At 53.4% G+C, this 23556-nt stretch overlaps 1 protein-coding gene across 1 annotated transcript in view; it reads left to right on the forward strand.

Moving 5' to 3' along the window:
• The first annotated feature begins 20828 nt into the window (after positions 1-20828).
• Positions 20829-23556, forward strand: part of RIMBP2 (RIMS binding protein 2) — a 54250-nt gene continuing 51522 nt past the window's right edge. The window contains exon 1 of the mRNA XM_024758464.1: positions 20829-21780. Coding sequence (XP_024614232.1) covers positions 20829-21780 — 952 coding nt within the window. The remainder of the gene's footprint in view (positions 21781-23556) is intronic.

A 23556-nucleotide genomic window follows, 5' to 3' on the forward strand; every position in this document is an offset into this window, starting at 1 on the left:
GAGGGAGGGGAGGGAGGGGAGGGGAGGGGAGGAAGCTGAATTCAAATGTTGTGCATCTGGTTTGCCATGAAACATTCCCTGTGATTCTGCCTGTGTGAAAGTCTATCCCACCCACGCCTTTTTTCTACATGGTGTCATTCCTCATGTTTCCTCCCCACCAGGGTTCACAGGTGGTCACTGTTAGGGCCGGGGAGGTCCCGGTGTCCTGGGATGCTTGCTGGTGGGTTCTCCTAGGGGATGACTTTGGGTGACGAGAAATCATCAGAGGTGGGGAGAAGATGCTCCGGTCAGAGGAAGGGTCCAGCCCTGGGACTCCCTGCCTCGGTGGGACCTTTGCAGAGGGACAAATGGGGGGGCATTTGGACTTGTTAGGGCTGAGCACCCCACTTCACCAGGGTGAGCGGACAGGACCAAACCCTGAGATTCAGAGGCTCCACTGAGGCGTCCGATTTGAATCCCACACGGCCACTCACCATGTGTGACAAACAGGGAAAACTTGGTGTGTCAGTTTTCCCATCTGTAGAATGGGGCTAGTTACAGTACCTCCCTCCTACGATTATTGTGGATGACGTGAGTTAAATGGTAGTAAACAGCTTGGAACAGTACACCTATGTAGGGAAAAGTCCATAGGTCTTGGCTGGTATTTGCAGAAGACCTGGGGGAAAAACACGGAGAGAAGGGAGGATTTTTTCCAAACAGGAAGAAGAGAGCTTCACCTCCACAGCACGGGAACCTGCAGCTCTGCTCACGCGCTCCTGGCGTGTAAACTAGAAAATGTGAAAACGGGGGAGGGAGGCTTGTGGGTGTGAGGGTTTCCCCGGCTGGTCCCTGCTGCCCTCGGGAGAAGCCGGGGATGCAGGCGGTGAGTCAGAGCGGGGAGCCGGCCGCCGGGCGCTGGGCTCACCTGACCTGCCCTCCCCCCGGCGCAGCACATGCGAGAGGCCGCGGAACGGCGGCGGCGGCGGCTGGGCGGACGCGGGCGGCGGAGGGGACCTGGGTGCGGCTGGCTGGCTGCTCTCCTGAGCCCTTGCCCACGGGCCAGGGAGCGCCTGCCTCTCCTTCCTGGCGCGGAACGAGTCCCCGTGCTCTCTAGTTTCTCCTAGGTTGACTTGCGATTATGTTCTAGACTGCAAAAAAATCAAAGGAAAAGCTCTAACAGTCGGTGCTGGCGAGATTGTAGGGAAAATGACACGCCTGTGGATTATGGAAAAGGGTATGAACTGCTTCAGCTCTGGGGGCAAACAAACTGACAGCATCAATGAAAGCTAAAAACACAGGTCTATTTTGACCCTGCAACCTTCCATTTCTGGGAATATGCCGAATATGCCCTGTAAGAAACACAGGAACCCGTTCACAATGATGGTTTGCTTTGGTTTGCAGTCCTGTAGTGTGGGCACAGGAAACGGGGTTAAATCGAATGCTCACCCCGGGGTGTGGTTGTGTGAATCGCGGGGCATCCATACCACAGAGCAGCGCGACAGCCTTGGGAGGAATCATTTTGGTTTGCAGCTGCTCTCTTGGGGAGGTTTACGTGACGGTTTGCTAAGTGAGCAAATCAAATTTCAGAGAAATATGTGCAGCGTGATCCCATGAACGAAGGACAAGAGGGAGAGAAAGAGAGAGACAGGGAGAGAGAGAGAGAGACAGGGAGAGAGAGAGAGAGATGGGGGGAGAGAGAGACAGACGGGGAAAGAGAGAGAGATACGGGGAGAGAAAGAGACAGGGAGAGAAAGAGAGAGAGACGGGGAGAGAAAGAGATAGGGAGAGAAGGAGAGAGAAAGGGAGAGAAAGAGAGATGGGGAGAGAAAGAGAGAGACAGGGAGAGAAAGAGACAGGGAGAGAAAGGGAGAGAAAGAGAGATGGGGAGAGAGAGAGAAACGGAGAGAAAGAGAGATGGAGAGAAAGAGAGAGACAGGGAGAGAAAGAGACAGGGAGAGAAAGGGAGAGAAAGAGAGATGGGGAGAGAAAGAGAGAGACAGGGAGAGAAAGAGAGAGACAGGGAGAGAGAGAGAGAGACAGGGAGAGAGAGAGAGAGATGGGGGGAGAGAGAGACAGACGGGGAAAGAGAGAGAGATACGGGGAGAGAAAGAGACAGGGAGAGAAAGAGAGAGAGACGGGGAGAGAAAGAGATAGGGAGAGAAGGAGAGAGAAAGGGAGAGAAAGAGAGATGGGGAGAGAAAGAGAGAGACAGGGAGAGAAAGAGACAGGGAGAGAAAGGGAGAGAAAGAGAGATGGGGAGAGAGAGAGAAACGGAGAGAAAGAGAGATGGAGAGAAAGAGAGAGACAGGGAGAGAAAGAGACAGGGAGAGAAAGGGAGAGAAAGAGAGATGGGGAGAGAGAGAGAAACGGAGAGAAAGAGAGATGGAGAGAAAGAGAGAGACAGGGAGAGAAAGAGACAGGGAGAGAAAGGGAGAGAAAGAGAGATGGGGAGAGAAAGAGAGAGACAGGGAGAGAAAGAGACAGGGAGAGAAAGGGAGAGAAAGAGAGATGGGGAGAGAGAGAGAAACGGAGAGAAAGAGAGATGGAGAGAAAGAGAGAGACAGGGAGAGAAAGAGACAGGGAGAGAAAGGGAGAGAAAGAGAGATGGGGAGAGAGAGAGAAACGGAGAGAAAGAGAGATGGAGAGAAAGAGAGAGACAGGGAGAGAAAGAGACAGGGAGAGAAAGGGAGAGAAAGAGAGATGGGGAGAGAAAGAGAGAGATAGGGAGAGAAAGAGAGAGACAGGGAGAGAAAGAGAGAGACGGGGAGAGAAAGAGAGAGACAGGGAAAGAGAGAGAGACAGGGAGAGAGAGAGAGATGGGGAGAGAAAGAGAGAGACAGGGAGAGAAAGAGAGATGGGGAGAGAAAGAGAGAGACGGGGAGAGAAAGAGACAGGGAGAGAAAGAGAGAGACAGGGAGAGAGAGAGAAACGGAGAGAAAGAGAGATGGAGAGAAAGAGACAGGGAGAGAAAGAGAGAGACAGGGAGAGAAAGAGAGAGACAGGGAACACAGAAAGAAGAAAGAAAAGGAGAGAAATAAGGAGAGAAAAGAGGGAAGACGAAAGAACAGAAACCAGAGGGAGGGAGGCGGGGAGGGGATTGGGGCACTGAGCGGTTCAGAATGCATATCCCCACGTCACTTGTGATGGTTTGGGGAGCAGGAAAGTTCATTCCTGCCCCATCCTTAGTCACAGGCCTCGGTCCTCTTGGCCCTCTCCAAATGCGTCTGAGGATTCCTCTTTCAGAGCCATGGGTCTTGGGTCCCTGTGTCTATCTCTCACTGCGTTTCTTTCCCAAAGCCCGGTGCCTCCCACCCGTGGGAGGGCAGCCGGCCTTTCCAGCCAGGGCACACTGTGACCGTTGGCACAGGTGCTGGTCCCAGACGCCACCCGGCGCCAGCCGGGATGCACAGCAGACACCTCTTCCTCCGGTCGGTGGGTCCCATCCCCCGACAGTCCCTCCAGGTCTTTGATCTCAAATAAAGGACACGATGGCTTACCCTGCCTGGGTGGTGACCCCTATCTGTCAGAGTGTTTTTACTGCTCCTGAGTTTATTAGTGGAGCGTGTGGCATCGGGCAGATAACTTCTGATGCTGTTTCTGTTATCATTTATGGAGACCTCGTGCTAAGGATAGATTTCATCGGGCGGGTGCGATGGACACAGTTGCAGTCCTTGTGACCTGTCATAGTGAGTTGGCTGGCCCGCTGAGCAGCGCTGTTTCATTAGATGCTATCCAGAAAGGATATTGCTGGGAGATGCAGACAGTGATGTTACTCTTATCTTCTCCTGCCGTGTGTGAGGGACCTTTCGGTGCCTGGAGATACCTGCCTGGTATGCGCGCTCCTTCACTGCCTCCCCAGAAGCCATGCCCCGAGGCTGGGAATTTCCAGGACAGAAATACAAGTATGTCCAGCAAGGGAGACAGGTCGGATTTCCTCAGCAGAGCATCATTTTCCACGAGCTCGGAGTTTTATTTACGAAGCACTTGATGCCGGGGAAAGTGCAGTAGAGCCAGGTCCGTCATTCAGCTCCCAGTGTCCTCTGAGCACCGTCCAGCTTCTTTTGCTTCGTTTTTCCCCTGTGTTCATCCTTGTCTCTATTTTGGACACACGGATGCTTCGTCAGTTGGGGAGCACAGGAAGAAAAACTAATGAAGGATGAATGTGTCAACTTCGTAATTTCTTAGAGCTCTGATTTTTTTTTTTTTAAGTGTTAGAAGAGAAAGGTTGAGACTTGAATGGAGCAAAGACCGATGAGTTCTTTCCAGCATTTGCGCGTCCGTTTGATTTACAGCACGGATGGCCCTTGTGCTGCACCTGCTGCCCTGATCCCTCCTTCCTTCCCTCCCTTCCTTCCCTCCCTCCCTCCCCCCCCCCCTCCCTTCCTTCCTTCCTTCCTTCCTTCCTTCCGCAAATGTTTGCTGGCTGCCACCTATGTGTTGGCTGCTCAGCCATTGTTCTGAAAACTGGGAATGCAGTGCAGGGTAGGACAAGACCTCTGCCTTACAGAGTGAGAGTGAGTGAACAAGTACATGAAGAATTCAATAAGTTCAGATCAAGAAAAGGGAAACACATGAATGAGAGAATGAATGAAGTGAGAGATTGATGAGGGCAACGGCTTTAGATGGGGTGAAATTGAAAGGCGTGGCTGACACCCATTATGCAAGTGCTCATGTCCTATGGAAGGACAGCCTAGCCCTTGTCCCCCTACCTCAATAAAAGTCACCAGAGCTCTCTGAGTTCCAATTTGATTCTCATGAAACCACAGTGTGAGATATCTCCAAGGGGCCGCCTATTCTCTCTGACTGCAACTCCCATTATTTCTTTTTTTTTTAAATTTAAGAATAGTTGATATGCAGTGTTGGGTTAATTCCTGCTGCACAGCAAAGTGACTCAGTTACACACATATACACATTCTTGTTTTTAATATTCTTTCCCATTATGGTTTATCACAGGATACTGGATTTAGCTCTCTGTGCTATACGGTAGGACCTTGTTGTTTACCCACGCCATATATGAGCCTGCCTCTGCTAATCTCAACCTCCCACTCCATCCCTCCCCCAACGCCCTCCCCCTTGGCAACCGCCAGTCTGTTCTGTAGGTCTGTGAGTCTGTTGTGCAGATACGTTCATTTGTGTCGTATTTTAGATTCCACGTGTAAGTGAGATCATGGTATTTGTCTTTCTCTGTCTGACTTGCTTCACTTAGTATGGTCACCTCTAGTTGCATCCATGCTGCTGCAAATCCCAATATTTCTTGAACCCACTCCCATGGGACCCACCTTCATCTCCTCAGTGCCGTGGCTCTTGTTAAGTCACCCGGGACGTCCTGCTCAGTGGTTAGTGCCCTGCCCTCATCCTCTTTGACCCAGAGGCACAGTTTGAGGGGGTCCACCTCCCCACCTCCCAGGCTTCCAGGGCCCCACCCTCTCCCAGCTTTCCTCCTTCCCCACAGATGCCCTCTAAACATCCCCAAGAATCAGTCCGCAAGCCACATCTCTTCTTGACCTACACTTGCTAGGTCCCCGTGGGTTTGAATGCCACCTGTGTGCCAGCTGCCAGATTTGGTTCTCCAAGTCACATTCTGCCTCTGAACCCCACTTCTTTTGTCCAACTAGACATCCAGCTTGGACGATCTCAAACGTCATGTCCCCAGTTGAATTCTGTTCCATCCTCCGCAACGCGTGCTCTGCACACGACCTGTCAGGCTCTGCAAAGGGCAGCATTTCCCTTTTTGTACCGCTTTTCCTTTTCCCTGGAGTGAATTGCCTCCTTCTGTGTGTTTGCTCAGTCCTCTGTGTACCCATCACTCCCCTGTTCCTAAACCTTCTCCCAGAGCTGTAGAATTCCTTTCGACATGTCCTGCTCTAGGGGATGTTTTAATTCCATTTCCCCCTGAGACATCCTGCCTGGAGCCCCGCCTCTTCTTCCTGTGCAGGCTGGTGGCTCCGGAGGCCAAATCCGAGCTGGGCCTGGAAATGCCCTTCACCATCATCTTGGGAATTCCCTTTACACCTTTCTGTACTTTGTTGGATCCGCTGCTTCCTGGATCCCATAATATATTTTTTTCTTGATGTACAGGATGTGTCTAAGGAAGCTATTTTCCCACGAAATGTAGGTGGATTTTTTGACATTTTACACTCCTTGGAGATCCCTTTGTGGTTTCAGCCTCACCTCTGGACCTGGCCACCCTAAGGAAGGTCTGGGCATTCAGCCAGCTGGAAGGTCAGGGGCCCGGAACCTTCCCCAGGGAGCCTCTCCCCCCGGAGGCTCAGCTCACCCCTCTGCTCAATACGGTGGTTGGCAGTGCAAGTGGAAACACTTGTTCAGTTAAAGAATGAATGAATGATCAAACTGCCCGAGGCTATTCTAATGGGAAGCAAGGTAAGATAGGACCATCAGCCACCCCTTATCTCTGGTAGCTGGTGGAGGCATAGCTTAAAAATTAAAAGTCCAAGCAGAGCGAGTCCCATCTACGAGGACTTCTCCACGGGACGCCTGCTCGTGGAGATCGGGGTGCCAGGGGCTGAGCTAAGAATCCTCACTTGCGTTCATTCAGAAAGCAGCTCCTGAGCATCCTGTGTCAGCCACGCGTAGGGGCTAAGGCACAGCCGTGAGCGTGCGCGAGGCTGTGCACGTAGGCTGTGGACCGTGACGATAATACTAAACGCTACGCCGTGAACATTTGCTCTAAGTGCCGCACGCTCTGGGCCCAGTACCTGGAATGCACGTGTCACCGTCTTGAGGTCCCCGCCTGCCTCTGTCTCCTCCTGTCCTGTGTCACTCTCCGCCCAGAATGCCTGGTCCCCAGATCACGGCAGAGCTGGCTTATTGCTGTCACTGAAGTCTCCACCTGGCCTCCCTGCCTGAGTGGCCTCAACCCGCCAGCGCTGCTGCTCTCTGCCACCTCACCCCGTTTAGTGGTGCCACTTGCTCTTTGATGTACCTATTTGCCTATTGTCTGCACTCCCAGAACATTGCCTGCCACAGAGCAGGTACTCAACAAGTGATGCTTGGCAACTTTGAATGAATGGATGAATTACTGGGGGAATGAATGAATGAATAAATGGAGATGCTTGGGAACTTTGAATGAATGAATGGATGAATTAGTGGGGGAACGAATGAGTGAATAAATGGAGATGCTTGGCAACTTTGAATGAATGAATGGATGAACGAATGGGAGACCTAGTAAGATTCCATCCACTGATGTAGTTCATGGTCATATGAAATTACCAGGATAACTGATGGTTAAGTTCTAGGCAATCCTCTATGAATGTCTGTTGAATGCATGAGTGGCGGCAGCGGTCAGCCGTCACCCGGAACCTGTGGGATGCGGGTCCCCTTACATGCAGGACCTGGAGGCCTGACTCCGACCCCGATGTCTCTAGGGAAACGGCGACCGGAGTCCAGCTGCTTTAGCTGCTTCGGATTTCCAGTTTCTCGTGCGGGTTACATCTTTGTCTTATTACAATTAGCAGCTATAATAATCCAGATGTATGAGCAAAAGAGTTTTCCCACATTTAAAATTCGTCTGCAGATTTGATCAGTGTGACTGTCCTTTCAAATTCCTCCCGTGTGGGAAATGAAGGCTCCAGGTTTAAGGCCATTACTGACACGTGGGTTGCTAAAAGAAGCCAAACTCACCCCACATCTCATAAGAGCGCTTTGCCTCCATGGCAAGTGCTCGCCTTGGATGTGTTGGATTTAGTTGTTGTACGTGGATGGTGGGAGGGGGGATCGCAGGCTGACCCTCCGAGTTCATTCAGTTCTTGCTTTCTCCTATGACACATGCCTGGAATATTGGTTCATGGCTTCCTCAGCTCTGTGGAACTCAGGGACCTGAGTTGAGGGTCTGTATAGCCGTCAGTCTTGAGTCCATGAATCGTGTTCACTTTTCTGTGGAGCTGAGATTAACAGCACCCACAAATGACCGCCCCCCTGCTCACACCAACCAGCATGCATACTCCCAACCCCATCACCAAGGTGCTTGGGTCCTTATTATTCTGAGTATTACGTGTCCAGTCTGTCTGAGCCACACGTCCAGAGCTTCGGCAGCGGGAAAGCTACATCCCCTCTACACAGCTGTGCCTCCCCTGAAACAAATGTGTTCGCTGCGGTGTCAACCCACCCCCTGGACATTTGATCCCCTGGATGACAGGCCCCTTCTTCTGACAGCAGGACTGTGGGCCTCCCTAGGAGTCACGGTCCCTCTCAAATTCACCGTGTTCTGTAGGAAATCGTGTCTGCGTGAAGATCTCAGCTTCCCCCATGCGCTGGCAGTGGCCCCCGAAGTGAGCCTTGCTTAAGCTGTTGCTGAGGTTCTGCAAGGATTCAGTGCTGCCAATTTTAACTGTTAATTTTAACCATCTATTCTGATTGCCCAAATGGCCCAGCTTGCAAGTAGCCTACAAAAACGAACTCCTGACTTTCACTTGAAGCCAGAAACGAAGTTGTTACTGCCAGCTTGGCTGTGTTTTAACAGCCTGGGATGGAGTTTTTAGTTGTTTTTCATTCTGCCATTTGAAAACTATCTTTGACTCAAGTGGCTCAATGATGGTGTTATTTATATAATCCTTGTATGTCCTCTGGTTGTTTGTCTTTTTTTCCTGTTTCATGATTTATTGTCCCTCTTGTTGTTTTTGCTTTGAAAGGAATAATTTTGAGCCTTTGAAGATGGAGCTGAATTCAAGAATGGTCTAGTTAATTTGCTGGGTTCTATTCACTTCCCCAGCTCTTAACAGCCTCATTGGAAATATGTGAGAATGAAATGCATATGAATGAACTCTATGGAAATCTCAGGCTACTTTTCGCTTTTAGTCTGTGCTGGGGAAGCCAAGCCCTTCCCTCTTTCCGACTCACGGAAGTTTTCAAGTGAGAAGCAGAAGCTGTTAAGATAGCTCTCACTGGCGTATTTATGATGTGAACTCCTCTCCTCATTATTCTCCAGGCACCTGGGGAAAAATATACCTCCAGAAACGAGGATTCTAAATGCAAATCTCAATGTAATGCATGGATTCTTCCTTAGTGCTCAGTTTATAGAGGCAGCTACCCTATAGCCTCAATTTAATGCATGGATTCTTCCTTAGTGCTCAGTTTTTAGAGGCAGCTACCCTATAGCCTCAATTTAATACATGGATTCTTCCTTAGTGCTCAGTTTTTAGAGGCAGCTACCCTATAGCCTCAATTTAATGCATGGATTCTTCCTTAGTGCTCAGTTTTTAGAGGCAGCTACCCTATAGCATCAGGAGAACATCTCTAAACGTTTGTGAGACCTGGGAGACCAGTTTGATGGGAGGCATCAAGGTGGTGATGTGGGGACAGGCCTTCCTCCTCCGTCTTATGACACCCGCACCCTCTCACTAAATTTTGGTGTCTCTAACTTTAAAATGGGAGGTGTCATGCCTTCAACAATTGACGGTTGTGCTCATTAGGGCTCTTGGTTTCAAGTGACAAAGAACACAAAAAGAGACTTTCAGTTGTACACGCAACTGAAAATCTAGCTTCAGATGCGGCTGGGTCCAGGGTCCAGGGCCCAGATCAAGCTGGCTTCAGGCGTGGTTGAACCCAGCACCTCCCAAATCCCATCAGACCTCCGTGGCTCTCCTGCCTCTGCTCTCCCTTGCCTTGGCTTCATTTCTGGTTTCCACGTCAAGGCCCCTGGCTGCTCCAGGTTTGCCCCTCATGGTGGCAAGGTGGCTGCAGCTGCTCCAGACTCTCCTCCACTCAGCCTCAAGTTCCAAAGGCAAGGGGCCTCCCTTCCTCCCAGCATTCCCAGGCAAAGTCTCTTTGTTCTAACTGGATCACACACTCACCCACTAACCAATCACTGGGTCTAGAACCTTGCTCATGTATTCAGTGGATCCCCAGCAAAGTCAGGACCTCTTCCCAGGGCATAGTTCCAGGCAGGCAAACACAACAGATATTTACTGTCATCACAGTATTAGAACTTCAGGGTCCGTGAGGACAGGAAATAATAATGTTGCATCTCAGGTTTGTGTGAACTTACCATGTGGCCTGGGCAGCAGCCATCCTGAGAAATTTCTGTGGTGAAACTTGTACAATTTCTTATTCTGTGGAGCTGATGGCTTTGTGTCAGATAATTTGAAGAAGGCAGCCCCTCCGCTACAGCTGAGAGCCTGGGCGCTCAGGACCACCCGGGCAGCTCCTTCTCAGGACCTGGTGGGATTTCAGCAGACCTTCGTTTATCTAGGGGTCAAGTTCGCATGATTGTGTTTTATTTCTCAAGCAGTTAAGGACATTTGAGAAAATTATGGTGCTCCCTGAGGCTTTGGGAAGAATTATCCTGCCATCTGGGTTCAGCCTCCGACCGTGTGTGTGGCCCCTTCTCAAGAATAGAACCCGGCTCCTACCCTCATGCACCAGCTGAATCCCACCAGCCTCCCTGTTCTCTGCCAGATCAGGGGGCGCTTTCCAGTCTTTACAAAGAGCATCAAACCCGAATCCATTCCTCTTGCCCAAAGGGAGAGACAAATGAAACTGATTTAGACCCTTAGAATTTAGGGGTTTATTAGACGAATAAAAATCAATGGCCCACACTCCCTGATAATTTAGACATTAATCTTTAATTCTCTTTATCTCCCTTTAAACGTTCACTCTTCTGTTTTTTTATCATCAAAAAAGGCTCAGGTTGAAGCTAAGAAAGAACACGAAGGCGCAGTGCAGCTGCTAGAGGTAAGCGAACCGGCCATGACGGCTTTCTTCCTGGGGGTGGGCGAGGTCAGGGGATATTGCGTTAATGCCTCACGGAAGCAATAGCTAACCTTTACTGAGTGCCCACTGGGTACCGGTTACTCAAGCAGCCTATATGATAGGCGTCATTATGGTTCCCATTTTACACGTGAGGAAGTGAGGCACAGAGAAGTTAAGCAATTTTCCTATGGCCACACAGCCAGCATCAGAACTGTGGGTCTCAGAGGTGGTCTGCTCTCCTCTGCTGGCTCCTCCTGGAAGGAAAGCAAGGAGGGTGAGCCCGCTCACTTGGGGGGCATGATTTCCTCGAGGAGAAAGGTCGGGGGATGGGCCATTCCTATGGGTGACAGATGAATGGGGGAGTTGTAAGTGACAGCACTAAGCCCAAGGAAGCACTTGGCATCTGAGGGGGGCGTTGGCAGGAATCACAGCAGTGAACACGATCAAGGTGCTGCCAGGGGCACCGTCCCCATGAGCACAGTGGGAGTGACCCTCCCCAGCTGCCCAGAGGCCTTTCTCACTGGCCCTGACGGTGGGGGCTTGGCCGGAAGTGGGGGGCATGTCTGGACCACTGTTCTGTCCCTGGCTGATGGCCTGCTGCCCGCATCCTCGGGAGCAGGCGGAACTCCTGGGATCACCCGGGGGCCTTTGCCGTCTGCGTTCTTCATGCATATGATAAGTGGACGTAAGGAGTCTCCCTGCCGAGACTCCTTACAGAGGAGGTCACCCAGTTACTGACTCCTCACTACAGACACAGCAGCGGGGTGTGGCTGCACAGCTTGGGGTGGCCCCACGAGGCCTCCTCCCCTAGTTCCGTTCCATCAAGAAGGCCAAGAGGGCCTTTCCGCCGGGCCTGCCACCTCCGCACGTGGGAAGCACCTGTCCTCTTTAAGATGACCTTGTCCCTCGTCCCCAGGGGACCAGCGGCCACTTAAAACAGAATATATTCATCTCTTACATTGCCTTTTAGAATCTATTCCTCCCCCAGGAAAAGGTTTCATCGTTATGGTCATATGTATTAAAATTGATTTTTTGAAAGCGTCCATTAGCTAATGAATATCTGGAGAGCTGAGAGTAATAAATAGCAAAGTGGGAAAATATATAACCCAGGAGACTGGAAACAGGCCTCCAAAGGGCCATACATCTCCCTGAAAAATCACTTCATTCCCCCTGCCAGAATCACTCACCGCACTTTGATTTACGTAGTCTCCTGGCTGGAAGTGCAATTTCTTTGTTCCCATCACCCCAAGCCCATCGATCTGATCGTCCGTGTTGTTTTTATCCGCCTTTTGAGCTGCCGCTCTGTGACAGCCCCGCCGAGGTCATGTCACCCGGCGCTGGCGGCCGTGCGTGCCCCGGCACGTGGGGATGGGCGTAACGTGCTTCGGTTGGAAAAACGGAAAAGGCAGTGCAGGTGCACTGAGAATCTGTGTCTTCTTTTATTCACAACATCTTCCTGTCATTGTGTCTCGCTTTGCTTTTCACCCAGAACACGCTGGAGAGCATGCAGGTATTTTAGGGAATGATGTCTGCCCCTCCCCCCTCCCCCCTCCCCATATGCTTGGTGATGCTTTCTCCGTTCGTGGACCAGCCGCGCACCCCTGGGCCCGCTCCATCCGCCCCTTCTTCCGAAGATGGGCAGCTTTCTGATGTGGTCGTGGGTGCCTGGGGCTCCCTGAGGCCAGGGCAGCCGAGGAGCTGCCCCTGGGGGCTCCACCCCAGGGAGATGCTTTATTCTGGGCATTGAGGCCCAGGGCTCTGTCCTCGGAAGTGATGAGCGGGGCCAGCAAAGCCGGCTTCCATTCTCAGGCTGGAAGAACGTTCTGTGAATTCAGATGACCTCGGGGAGGAGAATTGTTGGGATGATTCTACCCTTGGGTCAGCCACGTGCTTTCGAGCCCGGCCAAGAGCCCAGAATTTGGTGGGTCCATCATCGGAATTCAAGCCTTGCACCTGAGCGGTCCCATTCCCATTCTGTGTCGAGTGAGGGCGGCGACCCTCCCAGCAGTTGGGGACCCTTGCTTGTTTTCACAGGCGTCCGCCTGGGGAAGAAGAGAAATGAGCTGTCCCTCCAAACAGGGTTTTGAGCCTTTTCCAAAACTCTGAGTTTGGCCGTGAATTTGTAGAACCAACGACTTTTCTCACTCTTGGGTGGTTTCCAAAGCGGCGTTCTGGGACCCGCAGTATCGGCATCACTGGGGAGCTTGTCAGACCCACTGAGTCAGAAACCCGGAGTGGGGGACTGAAATCTGAGTTTTAACCAGCCCTCCGGGTACTTCGAGAAGCGTTGTTTGGAGAGTGCCAGGCTGGTTACAGGAAGGAGAACTATATCTGAAGGGGTAAGCCCCCTGGGAATCTTGGCCAATCCTGATTCAGCACCTTAGTAACCAGAATTGTTGACCAAGAATAACCCGAGTGCAACCCCGCCCGCCGATCCTCCGAGCATCCCTAGCGGGCAGTGTAGTCTTCGTTCGGAAGTTCACGTTCTCTGTGCCTCCTACTTGGCAGGCTGGTGACTTCCTTTAGTCAGATATTCTACCGAGCAGAACAACCCACCTCCTTGCGCAGCTAGAGAGAACGCAGTGACGGAGAAGGGCTGCCCCGGAAGACGTGTTAGGTGAACCCCTCAAAACACCTACACACGCACATCCGGTTCTGTGGACGTTTCTCAGTGCTGTTTGCTGATGAATGATTGGCCAGGATGTTTGGAGATGGGGGGGGTGGGGTGTCTTTATTCCTGGTCAGGACACCCAAGGACCGATCCGGGCTGGCTTGGGGGCTGAGCAAAGACAGGGGTCAGGAGTCAACTGAAAATAGAACAGAGCTTTTCAGAATCCAGAATCAGAATCCAGGTTTGCTGTTTGCAAACCTAACAGCCTAAGAGCAGGTATACGTAGCTTCCTTGGCACTTTATGAGGGAGTGAGTTTAAGACAAAGGAGCAAAAGAAAATAGTTAAAACAACAGCAACGGTGCCAACAGCAATGTTTATTGAACCCTCCTCTGAGCTGGGCACTGTTCTAAGGGTGCACCTGCGGGTTACCTAGGAGATAACGGACGTATCGTCCCTCTCAGTCTCCATGACAACCAGGGGAACCGATGCAGGAGAAATGACTTCCGCAAAGCCTCGGAGCTAGTCAGGAGCAGAATCTGGACTCAAAAGCCCCAGGAGTTTGGTGTCAGAATCCAAACCCTCCACCACTGCACGGCAGCACCTTCTGACCTCGGAATCCTGACCCCCCTGCGAGGTGGGGTCAGGTCTCCTGCCAGCAAAGCCGTACCAAAAGGTGGATCAGCTCCCGCAGCAGCCAGACTTGGAAACGCTGGCCGAGCAGCCCAGCTGCCCTTCCCCAGCAGCAGCAGAGACAGGAACGCACGCCACGCGGCCACGAGTGACAAGAGTGATGGAATTTAATCCTTTTAATACCACCCGGGGAGGTTGATATCAACCTCCTCATTTCGCTGATCAAAAACCAAGGCACAGAGACGCTGAGCCACCTGCCAAGGACACACAGCTTCTAAGAGCAGAGCCTAGGCCCTGAGGGTCCACGGGTAACACCATCTCAAGTCACTGAGAAAGGAGTGTGCAGAGAAGAGATGGCCCATGACTGTGGGGCCCGTAAACCCTAAATCCTGTTGGGTTAGGAGGCAGCGAGTTCTGGGGTCCGTTGCCAGGGGACTTTCACCCATGGTGAGCTGCTGCTTCCCGCCAGTGTGTCAGTGCTGAGTGCTTCGCATGTGCGTCTCGCATGCTTTGTGGCTAATTCTCCAGGGCTCCTTCCTAGGTATTTATGGTCTCACTCCCAGCACTTGTTGCCGTCCTCCTGGACCAAGGCATCCACCTGCGGGCGATGCCAGGACGAGCCTGAACAGGCTCCATTCATCCCTGAGTCTCATTCGAAAGGAGACAGGGCTCATCTGGAGGCAAGGGTCCAGCATCTGAGTTGCACGGTGACTCTCCTGGTCCCTGGGCTCCTTTTGCTTTCATGGGTCCCTTCTTCCATAAAAACATTAAAATTATATTTTACATCTGCTTAGGTGCAAAGACGAATATAATCCAGGTTGGGTTCGTTATTGTTATATTCAGTTTTCCTCTGATTTTAAAGGAAATTAAAATGAAACCATTCCTGTGGGTCCCTAAACAAGGTCTCAGGTGCCCTCTGCTCCCTGGCTTGTGTTAAGATGCTCAGTGACCGTCTGGCAAGGGAGCGTGCTTGTGAGTAAATGAATATGTTTGGTCCCATCGAACAGATGAACTTGGTCTCTGGTGCATGTGTTAGGTTAGGCCAGGGTGTGCTGCAGTAACAAACACCAAAGTCTCACACTCAACGCATAAAGGTTCATTTCTTGCCACTGCAGATGTAGGAACACTCCACGAAGCTCCACTCCACATGGTGACTCAGGGATCCAGGCTCCCTGCATCTTGAGGCTGTGCCATCCAGAGCGTACGGCTTCCTGGTCACCACGGCAGGGAGACCTCTTCCGTGTCTCAGCGACAGAAGGCACAGGTGTCACCTCTGCTTACAGGCCGCTGGCCAGAGCTGGTGACCCATCCCCGCTTCACTGCAGGGGAGGCTGGGAAGTGCAGTCTCCCTGGGTGGGGGCCTGGTGGCATGGCTCTGCCACATCTGAATTCTTGAATCTTTACAGGGCAATGCAATTTTGATACTAAAGTGGACAGACAGAATATTAGCTAAGTTGAGAATCTGAGACGTGCACAGATAAAGAAGTTTATACTTAATGCTTTGCCTTTAAATCTCTTAAGAATTCTCTGTCCTCCGGGAATTGTGGGGATGGGGTCTCTGCCTCCCTAGGGTAGACTTGGCTACCCTGTGCCCATGAGTCTGAGCTGGAGGACGAGGTTGTTAGGGACAAAGAAACTGGGCAGGTATTTGGGGGTTCATCCACCCAGGACTACCTCTGGCTCCAGCTTTATCTCCCTAACGCTCCCCTTCCCAACCGCAGTTGGGAGGACAAAAGCTACAGTCAACGGGAAGCCCCAGGTTTTGAAGTCTTATCAGTGACGGGTGTTTATCTGTGCACAGGGTGCCTCTGTGACTAATGCTTGTCTATACAGAAACAAAAGAGTCAAATGATCCAGACCCACCAGCAGCAGAATTCACTGTGCTTTAGTTGGACAGTTTGATACAGGCATTAATCGCGTGAACCAAAGCGAACGTTTAAGACACTTGCGTTTTAATAATGCTGACTCCACACACGTTACAGGATGCGAAACATTAACTAAAAAGTCATCTCCACCCAAGTCTCCCCTTGGTTATTACTTTGTTACATTTTAGTATCAAGATGGCATTGTCCTGTAAAGATTCTAGAATTCAGAGCAATTATTTGTCAGGGTCCTGGAATTCGGAGCCGGTTCAGATGAATTGATGGGGTTTTTCTGTGTATATTATAGTTGCAGGCAAGATCTGGGCGCGGGTGTGGGTGTTAACCTGGCAGTGGATGCTGTTTCTTAACTGGGCATCACCGTGAAAGAGTATGGAGAGACCCTCCATGTCTCCCGCTGATGATAAAAAGGGGGGAAATTCTAATATACCTGCATGGGCTGAAATGCACCATCACCTTTGCTGAAAGCAGAAGTTCGGCCGTCTGAGAGGCAAGGGTGATTGGGTCACTAGTTAGCCATCCCTCTGGCGCTGTCCTTTGCCCGCAGAGGACAGAAGATCTTAGTTTCTGCTTATGGAGCCCCTACCATGCCCGCCAGAGTCTGGACTTACAATTTGCCATAGTTCTGGAAGGCAAGCTTCTCTCCCATTTTATAGATGAAGAAACTGAGGCCCAGTGAGCTTATGTGACTTTCCTCCACGCCCTCTGAGTGAATGAGAGAGTGTGGGGGGGTCTGGGATCTAGACACAGCCCAGAGCCTGGAGTCAGAGAGGATTGGGTGTGTCCTGCCACTTACTGGGTGTGTGACCTTGGTCTTTAGTCCATCTGGCCTGGTCTTCCTCAGCCATGCAACGGGCTCACACCAACTTACCCCAGGTAGTCTCTCTGGCCATCAGCACTCATGCATAGAGAGCCCCTGGCAGGCCCTGGCACACAGTAGGTACTCACTAAGCGATAAATAGCACCACAAATCTTGTTTACCCCTAAAGACACCGCACAGAACAACTTACTCCCAAATCACCCCCGCACTACCTAGGACGCCCCTGGCTTGGCTGTGCTAGCCTGAGTGTTCACAGCATCCCCGGACCCTCAGAATGGTCCTGGTTTGGACACTAATTACAGGGCACAGTGCCCTACTCATCTGCTCCCCTTTATGAAGCCTGGAAGTCAGATGAAACATACAGGGCTTCCCTGGTGGCGCAGTGGTTGAGAGTCCGCCTGCCGATGCAGGGGACACGGGTTCGTGCCCCGGTCCGGGAAGATCCCACACGCCGCGGAGCGGCTGGGCCCGTGAGCCATGGCCGCTGAGCCTGCGCGTCTGGAGCCTGTGCTCCGCAACGGGAGAGGCCACAACAGTGAGAGGCCCGCGTACCGCAAAACGGAAACAAAAACAGATGAAGCATACAGAGTGGAGGACCTTGGGAATGCTGGCAGGTGCATCTTTGAATGTGTTTTCCTTCGTCTTTATAAATACCCACAGCCACATCTGCAAGTCTCTGCTGTTGATTCCAGTTGGAGTTTACTTGCCGGATGACGGTGCCGTCTGTCCCCGCTGTGGTCCGAATGCAGCTGCCCTCCGCTCTCGATGCTCAGGTGGCGGGTTAGGGTGAGGAGAAGAGGGGCAGGACAAACCGCAATGGGGACACTCAAGCAGACTGGTTAATTCAAGCGGGCGTGGTTCCGCCCCACCGGTGTCGCCACCCAGCCAGGAGCTGATGGTGCCCTGAATCCTGAAATCAATCTTGACACCCCAGTAAGCCGGCCGGACCCAACAGTGGGCTTGCTGTTTGCTTTCTGCATCACTTGGAAGCAGTTCCTTCTGGTAGCAGCTTGGGGACCATCGGAGGCACTTAGCCCCAGCGGCCGGGCTCAGCATCAGAGACCCAGCCGCCGCCAGCTACAGCCAGGCCCGGAGAGGGTGTCCATGGAGGCTCTGGAAGGGGCACCTGCTTCCTTCCTGGAGGCGGGAAACAGCAGGGAAGCTTGGTGAACTTTCCAGAGGGAGCGCTCACCTGTGGGACGTTCTTCCGGTTTAACGGGTCCCTACGCCTCATCTCCTAGTTCAGACCGTTTCCCCCCGAAATTAGTGAGAAGAGGCATCTGGAAGCTGCCTGACTTTTGGGAATCGTCATCCTGCTGTCTTGAAGCCGTGTCCTCGGATACCCAGAGGAGAAACAAAGCAGGGAATTGATAAGAGAGGGGCAAAGAACTAGGTGTGATCACGCAGGACTCTTAGAATCTTTGGGGTAGAAATGCCAGGTGGGAGAGGCTTAGCCCTACAACTTTGCTCCCGGGTCACAATGGAAGCAAGTCTCAAACCAAATTGTCGCACGTGTGCAGATGTGTATTATGAAACGCTTGTTGACAAGAAGGCACGAAGTGGCACATCCCTCTTCTCTGCCCCTTAGGGGCTTCCTCCACCAGCCCCCTGCTCCCCAAGATCCTGGGGGTTTGCCTCGCTCCTCCTCTCATGGGCATCTCCCACCACCTCCGGGGATGTTCAATTTACAAAGATGGTTTGACGTCAGCTCCGATCCACCTGCTTCCAGGACCCTCCCCTCGTCACTCACATCAGAGCCGGCCCCCTTTCTACAGGCTGTCCTGTGCCAGCTGCCGGGGAGAGCCGCCTGCCACAGTCCCCATCAGTGAAGGGGACCCTGAACAAAGAAACGCTCCCTGGAAGGAGGCCCTCCAGGAGCTGGGGTCCTGGCCGGCCGGCAGTGGTGCCCAGGAGATGGAGTTCACTGTAGCACCTAAAACGTGCAGTTCAGCACCCCTGCGTGAGCCCCGACCTTTCTCTCTGGCTTGGCCTGAGTCCCACAGGGCCTGCTGGGAGCACACAGCCTGCCCTCCTTCCATTCTGTGCGGCCCGCCCCCGGTCCCAGCAAATCAAGAGCTCCCGCCAGGGGCCTGTTTCCAGGCGCCTCGGATGCTCGACCTCCATGTGGGCTCCTGAGACCTCGGCCGCTCTAACGCTCAAGGCCCCTGATCTGATGTTCCCACAACGCCAGCTTTTCATGTACCGCCTTTGAGATTTTCTCCATGATTATTTCGTATTTTCTTTAAATCCGTTCACTTTCTAAAACTCTCTATTTTGAAATAATTTTGAGACTCCCGAGAAATTACAAAAATAGCACAGATGGTCGCTGTGTACCTTCACCCACCTCCCCAAGGACAGCGTCGTAGGTGACCAGAGTACATTGTTGAAACCGGGAAGCTGACACAGGCACAGTTATCAGTAACCGAACTACAGAGACTCACTCTTCGCCCTTCCTTTGATGCTTAATTCTATGGAATTTGATGGTACATATAGGTTCATGAACCGCAACCGGGAATGCAGATGGCTCCACCCCCCAAAGACACGCCCTCATCTTAATTCCTAGTACTCGGACCTTCCCCCCAACCCCAGACCCTGACAACCATTGATCAGCTCTCCACTGCTTTAGTCTTGTCATTTCACGAATGTTACATCAGTGAAAAATCTGTCTGCTTTTTGGGTTGGTTCATTTTTCACACACGCGTGACATGAAGGACCTGATACCAGTTGTCTTTTCCTTGTGCACATTACAATGAGGTGTGGCCATCTGAATGGCATTTGTGTTCTTCCACGTTCACCTGACACCCTCCCACACACGCCACCAGGGCACCTGGCGGCACACCTGGATGAACAGGTGAGCTCGGGGCTCTTCTAATGCCCTTCTTGCCTGAGGCTGGGTTGTTGGCGACTGTTCCCTGCCTGAGGACCTGTCGCTCAGCCCTGGAGCAGAGTCTTCAGGGCTGAGCAGGGAGAGCCAGAAGAACCCTTGGCCTTGAGGCATCTGATGCCGCCCTCCTGGGGTCACCGCTGCTCCTGGGCGGGTGCCGCGTCTCCCCGATGGGGGGGCTGCCCGGGCGGGAGGCGGGTCTCGCCATGTCCCCACCTGTGCCCAGGGGCGCCCGGCGTCACTTCTGTGCCTTCCTGGGTGGTGACAGCAATCATAGCCAAGCTCATTCAGCCTTTTAAGAGAAGAATCCTGCTGATTTTGTTAAATGCATCAAAGAAATTCATTATTGGTTTGGGATTTGTTAGGTCTATTTTTAGAATTCCATGATCTCAGACATAAACAGCACTTCATTCTGGCCTAAGGAGCTGAAAAGCTTAGCACCAGTGGAGGAGGGACAGGGAAGGGGGGGGGCGGGAAGGGGAAGAGAGCATCGGTCTACCACTGTCTGCATCCCTGCGTGCACACCGCCATGAGACCAAACATCTCTCAAGCCCCGACTTGGTACCAAGCTCTAGTCCGAGTGCTGGGGAAGGGAAGGGGGGGGGCGGGAAGAGGAAGAGAGCATCGGTCTACCACTGTCTGCATCCCTGCGTGCACACCGCCATGAGACCAAACATCTCTCAAGCCCCGACTTGGTACCAAGCTCTAGTCCGAGTGCTGGGGACACAGCGGTAGAGAAGCGGACAAAAATTCCTGCCCTCGTGGAGTTGACATTTTAGTGGAGGAAGCCAGACGGTGCCCACGGTTAATAATACGGCAGATGGGATTTTCCACTTATCACAGACTGAGGAAGGGAGACAAGGCAGGACCTCCATGCAGATGAAAGAAGCTGCTGCCTCTAGGAACGTGATGCCTGCAAACCAGGGGGTCCCCTCTTCTCTGCTTCAGCAAACAGTTACAGAGCACCTGCCACGTGCCAGTGCTATGCAGCGCGTTGTGGGTATCTCAGGGAACCAGAAGGCACAAGCTTGGCGCATAAATGATCTAGTCACGGGGGCAGACGAGAAGTAATCAGGGAGCTACTGGAATGTGCCAGGAAGGGAGCTTGCAGGGGAGGGGGCAGAGCAGATCCTCCCTGTGCCCCTCCTCCAGTGGCCCACGGCAGGGAGTTCTGACAGCAGGAGAAAGGGCGCCAGGGGAGGAGGTGTAGGGAGTGTGCACCACGGTTCCCCAGGGAGAGGAGAGTGGCTGGGTCACGCCCACCCAGCTGAGAACCCAGAGCAGGCAGAGATGGGGGTTAATGGGGGGAGCTGCCCATGGCACCCTTTCCTGCCGCGTGTGCCCAGGGGACACTCCCAGCTCCCTGTGGGTTAATGGGGGGAGCTGCCCAGGGCACCCTTCCCTGCCGCGTGTGCCCAGGGGACGCTCCCAGCTCCCTGGTGCTCCCGAGATGTCTCCGATGTCTGCAAATGGCAGCGATGTTGCTAAGCCAGTCCAGCAAACAGCACTTCCCTTTAATGCCAAAGCAGGGTGCTTTGGGGTTCTGCAGCTTACGAGAAAACTGCATCCAGGGGTTAGCAACTGAGCTGTCCGCAAAGCTGGGCTGTGTCACCGCCTCACGCTCCAAATTTCAAGCAGCTACAGTGAGGCGTGCCAACCGCAAAGTGCCCGGGCTGTACACAGAGCCCAGAACAACCCGCAGTTGGCTGCTGGCATCTGAGTGTTTGCAAGGCTTCTCGGCTCCTGTGCTTTCCCACGTTCGCCCTGAGAGGAAACCTGGCCGACGGCCAGGGTGCACAGGAAGCTTAGTTTGTTCAGACACCGTTCTCACGTGGAGCAAAGAGGCAGCCCTCCTGCACACACAAACACACACTGTCATTAACACGTGCACACGCGGCACTCAGTCCTGCGCACACCCGTGCAACACGGGCACAGTACACACGCACACGCAGTCATCCCCCCATGCACACGTGGCATGCATTGTGCACACACACGCACACCTGTGCGCAGACACGCGGGGCCCCAGCAGGCCAGGCCGCCTGCTGACCGCGGGTCCGGGTCTCCGCGCGCAGCGCAGGGCACGGGAGCTAGAGGAGAAATGCCGCGCGCAGAGTGAGCACTTCATCCTGCTGTCCCGGGACCTGGGTCGGCTCCGGGAGCACGCGGGCGAGATCGACCTGCAGGGAGGCAGCTCCCTGGACGTACCCTCGTCCCCCGGCAAGCCCTTCCGGAGCTTCATGAACGGACTGGCTCCCTCCATTGGCAAAGGTAAGCGCCTGGGCCGACCCACCTCCTCCCTCCCTCCCTCCCTCCCTCGCACGGCAGCCGGGATGGAGAAGGGGCGCTGGCAAGGGTCGGGGGTGGAGGCGTGTGACAGAGCATCTCACCACACCCAGGGCGGTGACCAACCTAGCAGGCCTTGGGGCGGTACAGGCCAGCCGGCGTCTCCCACGTCCACCCCACACGCCAGACCTTGTCCTAAGCCCTTGACGGGTGCCGACCAGCGTGGCTTCGCACACGTTCTGAGACCCGTTCTACAGACAACACGGGTGGAGGGGCTTAGTGGGTCACCCAGCCGGGCGGTGAGCCGGGACTCGGCCCCAGGGGTCTGGCTCTGGGGTCTAGGCTGGGATCTGCCAGGTGGGCTTCTCAGCTTCCCTTGTTTCCCCTCTTTTCATCCAGTGACCTCTTGCTGACACTGTGATGTACTTGGAACTTCCCTTCTGACAGAGGCAGCGGTACTAACAGCGGTGAATTTCAATGCCCTCCCATCACATTTGTGTTTAGGATGCAGAGATGGGGGGCAGGGAGGTTTGAATTTGAGTGGTTGAGGGGAATTTTGATCCCAGAGGCATTGAATTTAACGTCATGGAAGGTTCCCAGTGTAGGCAACAGAGTACCCTGCTCAGTCAGGGAACTTTCTCTCCACTGAAGGTTGAACGGGTGGGTCGCAGGCCCAGTTTTATCCTCCTGTAAAACCGTCGATGTTCTCAAGTTTACTGGAGATGAGTGTCATATTCACTCTGGAATTCCATAAAAGAGAGAGAATTCCTGCATCTCTCCTGGGTCCTGTCAGGACGTAGGGTAAGTTCTCTGGACGCTTTTCATTTGGAAAACAAGGTGATACTGCCTGTGTCTTGATCAGTCATGTTTCCTGGCTTCCTGCTCCCTTCCGGCGCTGTTCATGTGTTAGGAGAATGCTAAGTGGCAACGAAACACAAGATGGGGAGAGGGGGGTCTGGACACCCCCCGCAACAGACAAGTTCTGAGCACAGGGTACCCCCCCCCCAGGCCGCGATGCTGAGCAGATGGCCAGGCCCTGGGTGGAGCCCCTTTGGGTGGGGGGAGCACAGACAAGAAACAAGGGGACAGATGAGTGACTAGGCAGCTTCCCACTCAGACAGACGCGGGAGGCCAGGTGACAAGAGAGCAAGTGACCCAGGGCCACTTAGACGGGGTGGTCAGAGAAGGTTGCCTCCCAGAAATGAAGCCCGTTTCTCCAGCTCCCACTGGGTGAGAAGCTTTGGGGCTGCAGGTTCACGTGATCTCGGCCGTGCACGTTTTTCAGGGTCCCCGGGTCGCGAGCAGTCGGTAAGTCCCGGGACTCAGCATAACGTTGTGTCCTCCTGGCTCAGAACTGTTCCGGCGACACAGGACAGACACACGGTGGGCCCGCAGAGATGGGCGCCCGGAGGGATCCACGTGCAGACAGCCTGCACCTTTTTCCTCTGGGAGGACCACCCAGAGCGCCCAACGAGCAGCCACCCGCGTGCGGTGGTGAGGCCCAGGGACGCCCAGTAGAGGTGCAGCGTCCAGGGTCCACCGGGGGCTGGTCACGTGGGCACCTCTGCCTGGCACACACCAGAACCCCAGGCCCCCCAGAGCGAGGCAGGCGCTTGGCACACACCAGGCCGCGCATACAGGCTGGTTACAGGGAAGCACCCCTGTCACTTAGGGGGCCTTTCCTATTGGTGCAGGAACACTTTAGAAGCTGTGTACCCGGATACAGCCCAGCCCAACTTGCAAGCAGGCCCTTATAGAAGT

Source organism: Neophocaena asiaeorientalis, unplaced genomic scaffold, assembly GCF_003031525.2.
Source record: "Neophocaena asiaeorientalis asiaeorientalis breed wild unplaced genomic scaffold, Neophocaena_asiaeorientalis_V1.1 scaffold77, whole genome shotgun sequence".
NCBI lineage: Eukaryota > Metazoa > Chordata > Mammalia > Artiodactyla > Phocoenidae > Neophocaena > Neophocaena asiaeorientalis.